Here is a 14139-nt window from a genome sequence, read left to right as displayed (position 1 = left end):
CATCTTATGCTAGCAAAGACCATAGCAAGGGACCAAGAAGACAAATGTTTTAATTGATTGGTAGGATGGATTGAACACAGACAAAAATTGCTGAAACCAAGTTCCATCATTTCTAGAGCTATAAGAGTAGCAAGCTATTGGGTCATCAGACTTAAAATGACTGAATGTGTCACTATCTTTGCTTCTTTATGCATCTTTCTCAGCCTCTGAGAAAATTTGGGGAAAAGAGCTCCATTCACCCATATATAAGGCCAGTGGGAAGACCAGGATGGGAACTGATATAAGCTAAGCAGCCATGCTCAATTAGAATGATGGAAAGTAGAGAAGTCTTTGGAGGAAGTTTGCCCTCAAAACTTAGGAGTGATATTAACACCCAGAAAAAGTCTAGATAACAATTAAGTGATTTTGCCCATTTCTGAGAATCATTCAAAGATGGCAAATTAGGCTTGCATAAACATTGGTTAGTGAACATCTATAATGAAGTAAACTGATCTGGATGGGATCGTCAAGAAATATAAGTGAGCTAGAGAGCATTATTTTGGCACAGGACAAGAAAGCCCTTTCCCCAAGTCAATCTTACGTATTTCAGGGTTGGGAAGGGATGATGATGTGACTTGGGATATTGCCAGAGCATCAGTAGTCCCTAAGTATCTAGTCATTGGAATTCCCATGTTTCTTTTAACCAGGGAATGGTCTTGAAATACCAGATCACCCAGAACACAATGCAAGTCTGTACTGAGTTTCTTAGCATTCCAGTTGTATGGGTTGAATCAGTTAATATATTTTTTCCTCATTTAAATCTGTCTCAGAATTGATTCCTCTTTGGTGTCAGGCTATGTTTTGTCAAGTTTGTAGATGCAATCCAATCTAGCAACAATTAAATACCTACTGTGTGCTTTTGCCAAGTGATAAAAATACAACACACTAAAATAATATCAGTCATTAAGAAGATTATATTTCACTTGAGATAAACTGTATATATATATTCTCTTAAGCTAGGGTAATGATGATGATGTGTGTGCGTGCATGTGTGTGTTTACACATAAACATTTATACTTATATACACATGTTCATACTTGTGTATTATGTGTGTATATATATTTCATTACTCCATTCAATTACAAAAAGCATTTATTTTATCCATCCATTCATTAATCTGCAGAACATTAAATATGAAGGGATATCAAAGAATGACTCTTCCTAAAATTATTTCTAATCTGAATTCTCTTGAAAAGGACAAGAATGAAATAATAGTGAAACAACAACATCGATAATAATAATATGAAAATGAACTTTTGGCTGAGGTCTTTTTCATCTATTGGAAGTCTAGGAAAGACCCAAATGTAAGGAGAAAGTAGAATATTTAATATCCACATATTTTCTATTTTGACACAATAATGTCAAAATCAGTTGACATGGAATAATGGCATTTCCCAAGCCCCTTAAAACCCATTATTCTACTTAGCTCTAAGCCCATTTTCATCCTTCCTCAATAGAATTGAGTGGTTTCCAAGTAAAAGAAGAAGTACATCTCACTCCAAAATATTGTATTAATTGCTCAGTGCCTCAGGATGGCAGCCAATGATAGAGTTTCACTAAGAAATAAATCCAATCTTTTCATCTCACAGAAGCCTTTTCCAATTTAAAAAGACTTTGGAACTCATTAAGTATAAAATGAATACAAATTTAAAAATGAAGACTGAGTGTTTTGCCTTTGAACCCAGAGGTCACATTGGACCAATGATATTTGGAAATACTTGGTCTTCTGCAGGCAAACATATTAATCATAAGTCTATCAGAGATAAAACTAAAGTTGTATATGTGACTTAGTGGCATCCTGAAGTCAAAGTCCAGTAGAAAGGACACTTTCGGTATAATTCATAGCTTCTAATTCAGTGTATGAAAGAATAAAATAGACCACAATGGTTGTTATAACAACATAACAACAAATAAAACAGAACAAAACAAAACAGTATTAATTAAACATAGGCTACATTATTCCAAAACAGTTATGGAAAGATGAATAGTTCTTTAATAAGGATAGATATTTTTGATAGATATTTTAGGGAACATTATAAACATAAAAAAACTTGCAGAAATATATGACCTTAACATTAAACAGAAGCAGATCATTTACCTCTCATAGCTATGCGTAGGAGATAATAAATTCTTCACCAACTAAGGCTAGAGGCAATTACAAAATTAGATAACTTTGATTACAAGAAAAAGAAATGCTTTGGAATAAACAGACATAATACTCATATTAATGTTTGCCTTCAGAGAAAACTTATACAATGGCTAAGAAGGGAAGCAAAAGGTGCTCTCTGGGTGAAAACTATATGAACAAATGTCTGAGTCAGACAGACTTGGTTACAGAAATGGAGGGTGTCTATGATATTGCTATAAAAGACTACCAAAAAAGTACAGAAGGAGAACCTAATCGACCTATACTTATTAACTGATACAGAGTGTTCAACAAACAAGTAGACGCTATGTAGTACATCACTGGGGATTTCAACCAATGCACACATTCTTATTAATCAAATAAAATATCGTTAATTGTAAACCAGAAGCCTCTGTCAATCATAAACTGTTAGCAAATCCCCATATGACAAAGAATAACTTCTGATAATTTGGGGGAACAGAACAAATAAATTGCAGTGAAACTGGAACACTACAATTATCAAAAAGTTACAAACAACCAGAAATAACATTGTATCATAAACTGTGTTTTCAGGAGATGTTGCCATTCCGAATGTTCAACCTCAAAATTATACAGAATGAGTAACTTATAAAATTTGAGATTTAGAAAAAAGCAAAACTATGTGAATAGACTTCATATACATATATGTATATATGTATACATAAATAACAGTATATATACATATATGCATACATGTGTATAACTGGTAATAATAAAAATAATAAAAGTAGCACAGAGCACTGGCCTTACAGAAACATTCATCTTCCTGAGTTTAAATCACAGATGCCACAGATACTCACTAACTGAGTGAGCCTGGGCAAGTCAGTTAACTCTCTCATTTCCCCATCTCTTAAATAAACTGTCAAACCACTCTAGCATCAACCCCCAAATGGGGCCACGGTGGATGTGACTGAAACAACTCAACAACAATAAAAACAATACAATGATAAAGATATGTTTTAGATTGAGAGTTTATTCATATCCGTGTATATGTTGTAGAACAGGAACTTGATTCAGGACCATTTGCATCCCAAATTCATTCTATATAAGATAAGAAGAATGAGGAAAAGTAGCAGGAAACCATCATTTTAATGATAGTTGCTATTTGTAGGATTTATAAAAACCCTCTCCTTATGGTGGCTTATCCTATATAGAGAAGAATGGAGATTTCGTTGTTAGTTTCTTGATTCTAAACCTAGAAGAGAGATGGCTGCAGGACATTTGGACAAGTGATGGAGAGGACATGAGGACATGAAAAGTACTTGAGGATCTTCTTGGCCCCAGAAGCAACTTCCCATTTCCCCCTCCTTTGTCTTTCTCAATTGTTCCCTCAAGGCCTAGATCCCTCTGGGCTCATTATTTCCAGAACTGGTACCTTTCCTGCAATATCAAGTACCCCTGGCATCCTTCACTAGGTATTGGTGGGATGCTTGTGGGTGTATAGAATCAGAAAGGGAACTAGGCTTGAGAGCTAGTTAAGCTGTCAGGGATCCTCAAAGCCCTCTCTTCTCTATCTCATCTCCTCATCTAAATGAACATTTCCAAATCTGGTCTCCTTCCTTCGGTATTATAGCCCTTCATTTTACAGAACAGGACACTAAGGCACAGAAAAATAGTGATTTGCCAAAAGATCCCACATCTACAGAGCAAGAAGCAGAGCTAAGATTTGATTCCAAACCAGGACTTCTCCTTCAAATGCCACCTTCCCTACTTCTCCCCCAGGAGTGCCAGTTTACTGGGGCTGGAAAGTGAAACCTTGAATAAACCTCATGTGATCTCTGGGGAAGCTGTTAAGCCATACCCCTCTGCTTTCAGCTGTTTATTTATTATGCTTTTCTTTCTCATCTCCCCTTCTCCCCTCCCCCCAGGACTGTGGCCACATGTGCTCTTTCTTACTCTGGGCAGGATCATGGATGGGATGGGATGAGATGGGATGGGATGTTTATTAGGGGAGGGGGGGAGGAGAGCAGCTGTGGAGCCTGGGGAAGTGACTGGCCTGCCGTAATCATGTTTGGCAGGTCAAGGGTGAGACTTAGCCTGAAGGGATTTGTCCAATGCCCGGGGTGAGCAGAGCACTTCTAATCCTGTCCAGATGTTTCCGTTCTCCTCAGTGCATAAGTTACATTCAACATAAAAATCATGTGTTCTGGGCTCCGAGTGGTTGGTGCTTGGTCACTGACCGGGAATTTGGGATTTCTTATAGAGCTCCGGACTCTCTGGGCTATCACTGTCTGTTTCAAATAGACCAAATCTCCCAGGCCTGGTTTTGATAGGATGACTTCCTTCAAGTCAGTTGTTATCACAATCATTTTCAAGAGAATTGTAAACTTCATGGAACCCAGCTGAGCCAATATACTTTGTGCTGCTGACTTTCGGGTTCTGCTTCTGCTCATCTCCATATAACCAAGTGGTTGAAGGTGAAGAAAGGCTCAGTCTGGTTACTTTTATAAGGCCCACTGCAGCCATGTATTAGGGGAAAGGAAATGTGTTATGGAAGTCCAGGCCTCCCACCCCAGGATAGCTCTTAGAATAAGCATCATGAGATAGCAGTTGCATCAGTGGGGACACACTAGAATTTCATTCAACAAAGGTGGGAGCACAGAGATGAGGAGTCATTAATAGGAAATGTCAAAAGAGAATGGATTCTGGATTTGTCTGACCTCAAGGCTGTATTTTCTCTGATATCTCCAGTGCCTGACCAATGAAGCTGAAGTTCATTTTAGATAAAATGGAAGTAGGGTTAGAGTAGTCACAGTGGAAAAGGACATTTTTGGTGGACCCCATCTGGGTTTCTTAGTTTCCTCTATACTTAATCCCAGGTTTTAATCTGTAATGCTAATCCTCCTAAAAGAAGGTAAAATCACCTTTTCTGTTCCCCCAAAGGCTATATTTGTTCTTTGTCACATGACAGAATTTCTTTGCTCCTTGATAAGTGAAATATGGTTGTACCAAAGAATAACTCAAGTTTTCCATCTATAAAATTTGGGCATCTAGGTGGGTGGCAGATTGAATACCAGGGTTGTAGTCAGGAAATTATGAATTCATATCCTGCCTCACATACTATAATAGCCAGCTTGACTCTGGGCAAGTTACTTAAATTCTGTTTGCCTCAGTTTACTTAAGTATAATATTTAATTTTTGGAATCCAAGTTATGATGAGGTAATACAACAATATTCCATTGGTATCCTTTGGCCATAAGTTCAGCATGGGGCATCCATGAATGTTGGCTACGTGGAAGGGGTAAGAAATAACATTTATAGATTTCTAATTGAAAATATAATCTTTTTGTCTCTCTGAGCTAAGGTTTTGACAGTTGACGAAAGCATAGGTATCTATTTTCAAAACATCTACACGGATAATTTTTCAACATTGATCCTTGCATAGCTTTGTGTTCCAGATTTTCTCCTCCTTTCTCCCACCCCCTTCCCTAAATGGAAAATAATCCAATATGTTATACATGTTAAAATATGTGTTATATATAGAATATTCATACAATTATCTTACTGCACAAGAAAGATCAGATCAAAAAGGGAAAAAATGGATAAGAAAACAAAATGGAAACGAACAACAACAAAAAGAGCTGAGAATGTTATGTTATGATCCATACTCAATCCTACAGTCCTCTCTTTGGGTGCTCTTCATCATAACATCATTGAAACTGGTCTCAATCATCTTATTACTGGAAAGAGTCACATTCATCAGAATTAATCATCATATAATGTTTATGTTGCATTGTACAATGATCTCCTGGTTCTGCTTATTTCACTTAGCATCAGTTCACATAAGTCTCTCCAGGCCTCTCTAAAATCATCCTGCTGATCATTTCTTATAGAACAATAATATTCCATAACATTCATATACCATAACTTAATTCAGTCAAAGAATTGATTTCTTGACCCTGGGAATGGAGGGAGTCTGAAAGAGTCTACCAAAATCTTTGGTCCTGAAACCTTCAGATAAATTTTCACATTCAACAAAAAGTTCTTTTCTAAGTTTGCACAAGATAATAATCACTGAAATTTTTATAGTGCTTTAAAAAGGACAAAAGGCTTTGATGCCTTTCTCAATTTGTGATTGGACCCAGAGATTTTAAGCAGCTTGTCTCTCATCAAGCAAAGAGTGAATGTCAACAATGAGATTCGAATTTAGATCTGGGCCCCCAGATTCAAAAGCTAACCACTCTGCTACTCTTTCTCAAATAAGCATTGCAGAGAGAAAAAAAAATAGTGAGCAAAATATGTGCAAACTGACTCAATTACCAAAATGTTTTTCTTGGGCCCTCTGAAGAGACTGGAGATAGCCAATGAGAAGTAGTGTTCACATATAAATGTCTAGTCTCACCAATTGCCATAGTGTGTGACAGAGATGATTACTAAATATTTGACTTGACTAATTAATAATGGCCAACATTTATATATCATTTTACAACTGTTATTTCTGGGAGTATAGTGGTAAATGTTTAATCACAGATTCTCCAAAAACACACAAGACATACTTTTCAGTTCAGTGACCTTAGAATTTTTCCCATTACTTGCTTAGTCTAGAGAACAAGCAAACAAGGAGTTGAGACCTGTTTTGCAACTTGTACCGATTTCTAAAGTGTAAATTGCTCACAATGGAAATTTAACCTTCAGCTTGTTGGTGATAAGCTTGTAGCCCCAATTGTCTCACTGAGTCTTCACCACAGGCATCATTATAATTTTCATTTGTATGAAATAAATGGTATAGAAATAAATGAAGAGGTTCAAGGATAACACAGTGGGCCACATTTGAAAGCAGTCTTCCTGACCCCAAAGCACCATCTATCTTGTATATTTTTTCTCACTGAAACTTCCACTCAGTTGCTACAGATTCTAGTCTCTGTGTATAAGCAGGGGGGAAATGAATCCCCTTTCCACAGGACTGTTGCCATACCTCCTCCTCAACCCTGCCTCCCCATCACCCTCAAATCAGCCCTTCCCCAGGTTAATCCCCATGGTGCCTGTCTACACTAAGGATGGTGCTTCAGATAGAATGAGCCTTATCATGTTATGGACTTTTATTTGTATCTCTACAGTTGAGCCTGGTGCATAGGGTAGGCACTTTATCCATGCTTGTCATCTGCCCTCAGCCTCCTTTTACAAATACAAGCACTGAGCCCTAGAGTAGTTAAGTGGCAGTGTTAAAATCCAGGTTCTCCGACTCCAAATCAATAGATTTTTCCAGTTTGTAGATTAGGTTTCTGGCTTCTGAGAAGCTAGTAGAAATAGGGTTATGTAGGCGATACTTGAAAATCCCTCCTTAGTGCCCCAACCGAAGGGGAGGGGAAAAGCCTCCAGCCACTCCCCAATCTCCACCATTTTTGTATTTAGTGGGATTGATTTAGTCTGAGTTAAAAGTACAATTCTGCTGAAGACTTGTACATAAAGGCTCTCAATCCCCTCTCCTTATGTTGAAACCTGGGAATCTTCTTCCTTGGAGAGGACCAGACAACTCCTCCCTCCCACTCTTCCCTCCCTCCCTCCCATCCTTCCTTCCTTCTTCCTTCCTTCCTTCCTTCCTTCCTTCCTTCCTTCCTTCCTTCCTTCCTTCCTTCCTTCCTTCCTTCCTTCCTTCCTTCCTTCCTTCCTTCCTTCCTTCCTTCCTTCTTTCCTTCCTTCCTTCCTCCCTTCCCTCCTTCCTCCCTTCCCTCCTTCCTCCCTTCCCTCCTTCCTCCCTTCCCTCCTTCCTCCCTCCCTTCCTCCCTTCCTCCCTTCCCTCCTTCCTCCCTCCCTCCCTCCCTTCCTCCCTTCCTTCCTTCCCTCCTTCCTCCCTTCCCTCCTTCCTCCCTCCCTCCCTCCCTTCCTTCCTTCCTTCCCTCCTTCCTTCCTTCCCTCCTTCCTTCCTTCCCTCCTTCCTCCCTTCCCTCCTTCCTCCCTTCCCTCCTTCCTCCCTTCCCTCCTTCCTCCCTTCCCTCCTTCCTCCCTTCCCTCCTTCCTCCCTTCCCTCCTTCCTCCCTCCCCTCCTTCCTCCCTCCCCTCCTTCCTCCCTCCCCTCCCTCCTCCCTCCCCTCCTTCCTCCCTCCCCTCCCTCCTCCCTCCCCTCCCTCCTTCCCTCCTTCCCTTCCTTCCTTCCTTCCTTCCTTCCTTCCTTCCTTCCTTCCTTCCTTCCTTCCTTCCTTCCTTCCTTCCTTCCTTCCTTTCTTCCCTCCCTCCCTCCCTCCCTCCTTCCTTCCTTCCTTCCTTCCTTCCTTCCTTCCTTCCTTCCTTCCCTCCTTCCTACCTTCCTCCCTCCCTTCCTTCCTTCCTCCCTCCCTTCCTTCCTTCCTTCCCTCCCTCCTTCCTTCCTTCCTCCCTCCCTCCCTCCCTCCCTCCCTCCCTCCTTCCTTTCTATCTTTCTTCCTTCTTTTCTCTCTTCCTTCCTTCCTTCCTCTCTTCTTTTCTTCCTCTCTTTCTTCTTTTCTTTCTCCCTCCTTCTTTCTCACCCTTCCTCTCTCATTCCCTTCTTTCCTTTCAGAATTCAGCCTGCTTCTAGACATTCTTCTGGGTTTTGTCCTTTTTTTTTTTTTTTTTTGGTGCTTAGCATGATATAGGATTTCTTTTTGAATTATTTTAAATTGAAAGAAATAAAATATCAGTCAGTTAAATGGAGCAGCTGAAGATTGGGAGAAGTTTGATCCTTCTTGGTATCAAACTCTAATTTTAGATGACAAAACAATCTTAGAGGTCACCTAATCAAACCACCGTATTTTACAATTTAGTAAGCTGAGACAGAGATATTAAATATCCAAGATGGCACAAAGTTGGTATTTGAACGAAAGGCTTTAAATTCCAAACTCAATTTTCTTTCCTTGACCTCTTTCAACATTATTTTTTTTTCTTTTTTTTTTTTATTTTATATATATATATATATATATATATATATATTATAATATTATCCCTTGTATTCATTTTTCCAAATTACCCCCCCTCCCTCTATTCCCTCCCCCCGACGACAGGCAATACCATACATTTTACATGTGTTACAATATAGTCTAAGTACAATACATGTGTGTGAATATCATTTTCTTGTTGCACAATAAACATTAGAATCCGAAGGTACATGCAACCTGAGCAGACAGATATTAGTGCTAACAATTTACATTCCCCTCCCAGTGTTTCTTCTCTGGGTGTATCTACCTCTGTCCATCATTGATCAACTGGAAGTGAGTTGGATCTTCTTTATGTTTTCAACATTATTTTAAACAGAAATATTGGAAATTACCACGTAAATATGAACGGGCAAATTTTCTACTTCTGTGACTACCAAATACAAATGAAGAAACAGGCACTCAGAGAGACAGAATCACAGAATTAAAGAGTTGGAAGAGACCATGGTACCATCTACCTAGTCCAATATGTGAAAGGAATTCTGATTACTGTGCACACTTCTATTCTTTACTCTCAGACCTCCAGGTTGAGTGACCTCTGCCACTTCTTTATCCAGGTGACCCTGGAAAAATCACATACCTCCTCAAGGCCCCATTTTCTTCAGCTGCTAAATAAGGGCATTAGAGACTCCATAGCCTCAGACATTCCAGTTCTACATCTACAACCTTTGACATTCTAAGATACAATATTCAACTTTTGGCTGATGAAATTCCTCAAAACAGAACAATAACAAGCATGTATTTATTGTCTCTTATGGTCTAATGTAAGAATATGTGTTCTTCTAGCTATATTAATATGTACCATGACACATATTTGGACATGACTAAGTTAGAAATTTCTTTTGTTTGCTCATTTGTTTAAAACAATGTTTCAGTTTTCTTTTTTTTTCCCTATAGAGAACTGGTAAAGAAAGGGGAAAGAATACATGGTAAAGAGAAAAGAATTTAAAAGATATATATGCCTCTTTATGGAGGGTAGCTATGTAGTCAAGTAGCTTCTAGGATCATAAATGATTCATCCAGACAAATGAAATCCATATTTTCCTTACTTTATTACCATAGATCTGTTCCATTAGATTATGAGCTCTTTGAAGGCAAGGATTATCTTTTCCTTTGTTTGGTATCTCTGGGACTTAGTATACTTGTAGATCTTTAATGGAGGCTTGTGTTGACTGCTGTTTTCCCCCTAATTGCAAATGGCCTATCCTATGTCAGATTTTCCTGAGCCCATTGGCTGTCTCTCTTTTGCCTTTTTGCCTTCTAATTTCTATCATTCTTGTTTGCCTCTTCTCAATTTTCCCCCTGAACTGGATTTTAAGTGACTTACAATAAGGGAAGATGCTAGTGAGAGATTTCCTAAATTAATATTTTTGAAATTAAATTTCTTGTCTTCATTTGAGCCAAATAAAATGAGAGACAGTGAGAGATTAGAAGACAATAAGAAAGAATACCAGTGTTGCTTGTAAAGAAAATCTGAAGATATGAATACTGTACTCCAATACATTTCCACCATCATTCATTAGTATCTTCAGTCCCTTCTGCTAAACAGATATACACAAAAACAAATCCCAAAACATCCTGGGATATCTGAGGAGTATTTGTTTTCCTGGTTTGGTTATATTACATGAACCTCTGGATTTTTGGTCACAGAGACTTGAGCTATTTTTCTTTTCATTTTTGCTATGAGATCAGAAACACAACAGATACTTCCTTTTCTTCTCTTAAGATACCATGAAAGTTTTGATCATTTGGCAAGAAATTGAGTAAAGGGAGTAGCTACACATGCTTTGGTGTAGGTCATGAAATGAAAATGCATGTGAAAAATTGCATTGATCTCATAGAGTTCATTGCTGACTGTTTCTGCTCAAACCCTCATCAGATCCCCTTTGATAGGAAATGGCATCTAAGAGCTATTTTAAAGGAACTACCTAGTTGAAGAAAGATTTCACAATCAATTAATAATAATGCTCTATGCAGAGCATTTATAAAACTTCAACTTTTTTGTCAGTGATGATGGAAGCATTTTCACAAGAAGCAGAGCTAGTGTTTGACCAAGAGCCTGGAGGTCACCAATAGCATGGAAGTCATCTGCTGATAACAGAGAGTATGTACTCTTTCTAAGAAGCAGTTCAGGCCAGGTGTGTGTCTGAAGGCAGCTTTGGCAATATGTGGTAGTAACATTACAAAGGACCATGGGGGCCTAAATCAGAGAACCCTTGAGTAAGACCAACCTAATTATTCTCCTTGTATTTTCTAGGCTCAGAACTCAGACCTTAATTTGACTTCCATTTCCACATAGAAAAACTATGTTTAAATAAATCAGCTCTCCAAGACATTTTCCCTTTCAATGTGTCTAAAGGATGGTGATGATGATGATGATGATGATGATGATGATGATGATGATGATGATGATGATTGTTTTCTATCTATGTCTTTTTTTTAGCTGCCCCTCCCCATTTGAAAGAGATGAAGAACCAGGAGTCAGCTGCTGGCTCAAAGCTGGTGCTTCGGTGTGAGACCAGCTCAGAGTACTCCTCTCTCAAGTTCAAGTGGTTTAAGAATGGAAGCGAATTAAGTCGAAAAAACAAACCACAAAATGTCAAGATACAAAAAAAGCCTGGGTGAGTATGCTGTGTGCATCATTAAAAGATGTGCTCAGAGGAGGGGGGCACTAAGTCACTGTATAAAATAGCTTTAGTCATGGCATAGTGGATAGACAGAAATTCCTGAGTTCAAGCCCTTCTTAGATACTCATTAGCTTTGGGACCATTAACCAGCAACTTAGCCACTGGGGTCTCGATTTTCTCATCAGTAAAGCAAGATAGCTGGCCTCAATGGTCCTTCTCATTTCTTGATCTTTGATCCTATGTAACACACACACACACACACACACACACACACACACACACACACACATATATATATATATATTTATATATATACACATATATACATGAATAATCTTTGCATATAATGTATCATTAAACAGAATAGAAGACAGGTTTCTTTCTTTGTCTTATCATTGAAATTTATCCTCATTCATAGTAAATGTTAAGTACATAGTAAAGTACTTCCACATGGAGTTCTGGGTTTGGAGGCAGGAAGACCTGAATTCTAAAGCAGCCACAAACATTACTATGTGACCCTTGACAAGTCTGCCTCAATTTCATCATCTGTAAAAATAGAGCTTATCATGGCACCTGCCTCTCAGGATTGTTGTGAAGATAAAATTAGATCATTTTGTAAACCTTAAAGCACTAGATATTATTAATATTATTATGGAAGAATTTCTTCTCTTGGTCTCTACAACTCAACTTTTTTTAAACAAATAAAAGAGATCTTTAGTGGCATCTGGGAGGATTCTTTCTGAGCTATCCTATGGTTGGCAGCATTGGCAATGAAAATCTGCTCAATTACAATGTGGGGGAAACTTTTCTGGGAGAAAAATGCATGCATGCTGAACTCCCCACTGACTGCATAGGGCATCATCTGTACTTTGGGGTTAACTGGGGAGGATACAGCCAGATATAGTGAACCTAGAGTTAGGAACATCTGAATTTAAATTCTGCCTTTGACACTCAACTCAACAAGTTTTACTCTTAGTTTGCTCATCTATAAATTGGGAAGGTGTTTTGGAATTCTAATGATGTCTTGTTTGTCAAAGACTACGCAAATATTAATGTGCTATAGACATGTGAGGTATTATGCTATAATAACAATAGTAATAATAGTTGACTATTTAGCTCCTAAGGGATTCAAACCAGTTAGCTATAGTTCCAGACCCCAGAAATGTATACCATACCATTCTATATTGTGTTAAGTAAAAAAGGCATCCACATAATGCCAAGGGAACAGAAGGTGAGAATGTTCCTGGTTGCGCCACAAGTTCAAGGAACATTTTGTGGAAGAGATGGTGTGAAGGAAATGAATGACCAAGGGAATCATGTCCTTCCTCAGAAGTGGATAACCCAAAGTGAGGATTTTGGAAGGGAAGCAATTTGAGAGAAGGGAGGAGCAGTAGGTTGGAGCCCAAGTATGATTGGTTTATGAATAACAGCCTAAGGACTTTAGACATAAACTATTCAATGCTGGGGAGTGATAGAAGTGGTTTTTTTTTTTGTTTTTTTTTTTTGAGCAGAGAATAAATGGCTAGAGAGTGTAATGGTGAAGAGAATTATTGTATTCTATTATAAGAATTGAGGTGAGACATGCTAGAGTTAAGATATGACAGTATGAATGAAGGAAGGGGCACCAAGGTTTAAGAGATTATTCAAGTAAAAGTGACAGAATTAGGGGGAATATGGGAGGGAGGAATGGACAGGTAGTTTCTATTGATCCTGATAATTAGTGTTATAAATGTAGCCAGAGGTTGATCTCCTGGGTACTTAGAATCTGTAAAGTAGCTTTGTGAACCTATGATTTGTGTGGTGGTAGAAGAGAAGAGAAGAGAAGAGAAGAGAAGAGAAGAGAAGAGAAGAGAAGAGAAGAGAAGAGAAGAGAAGAGAAGAGAAGAGAAGAGAAGAGAAGAGAAGAGAAGAGAGACAGAGAGACAGAGAGACAGAGAGACAGAGAGACAGAGAGAGACAGAGAGACAGAGACACAAAGGAGTGAAGGAGGGGGAAAAAAGAGGAAAGACAGATTGCTCAGAAATTGACTTGATTGGTTGGAAAGTTGGTGAGAAAATAATAAGTAATTACATGTTATTTGCTTTTGGATTCTTGGCAGTTTATAGATGAGTGCTAATATGTATTCCCAGAGAGTTGGGTTTATCATTAGGAAAATGTCTGATTTTTATTTTTGGAGAAAGTAGGTTCTAGGAAATAGTCTGAGTGGAGGCTGATGTTCTCAACTGGAACCATGAAAACCTATGAGAGACTGGGTTCCATTGCAAACCCCCCAGCTTGGTCCAAGCATTTGAATAGTAATAAGGAGAGAGATCTAATAGATGTCATATCTAAATGGCATCATTCTGTGCCCCCACCAGTGTCTGCTCAGAAAAAAAAAGTACACGAGTGATCAGAAAGAGATTCATAGTTTCCAGAATGACTT

At 38.5% G+C, this 14139-nt stretch overlaps 1 protein-coding gene across 7 annotated transcripts in view; it reads left to right on the top strand.

Moving 5' to 3' along the window:
- Positions 1–14139, top strand: part of NRG1 (neuregulin 1) — an 888216-nt gene that overhangs the window by 689271 nt on the left and 184806 nt on the right. For all 7 annotated transcript variants that reach the window (XM_074275397.1, XM_074275395.1, XM_074275392.1 and 4 more), the window contains exon 2: positions 11534–11711. In XM_074275397.1, the coding sequence (XP_074131498.1) occupies positions 11534–11711 (178 nt within the window). The remainder of the gene's footprint in view (positions 1–11533; positions 11712–14139) is intronic.

Source organism: Sminthopsis crassicaudata, chromosome 6 (genome assembly GCF_048593235.1).
Source record: "Sminthopsis crassicaudata isolate SCR6 chromosome 6, ASM4859323v1, whole genome shotgun sequence".
In the NCBI taxonomy this organism is placed as follows: Eukaryota; Metazoa; Chordata; class Mammalia; order Dasyuromorphia; family Dasyuridae; genus Sminthopsis; species Sminthopsis crassicaudata.
This window is presented reverse-complemented; position numbering and strand designations above follow the sequence as displayed.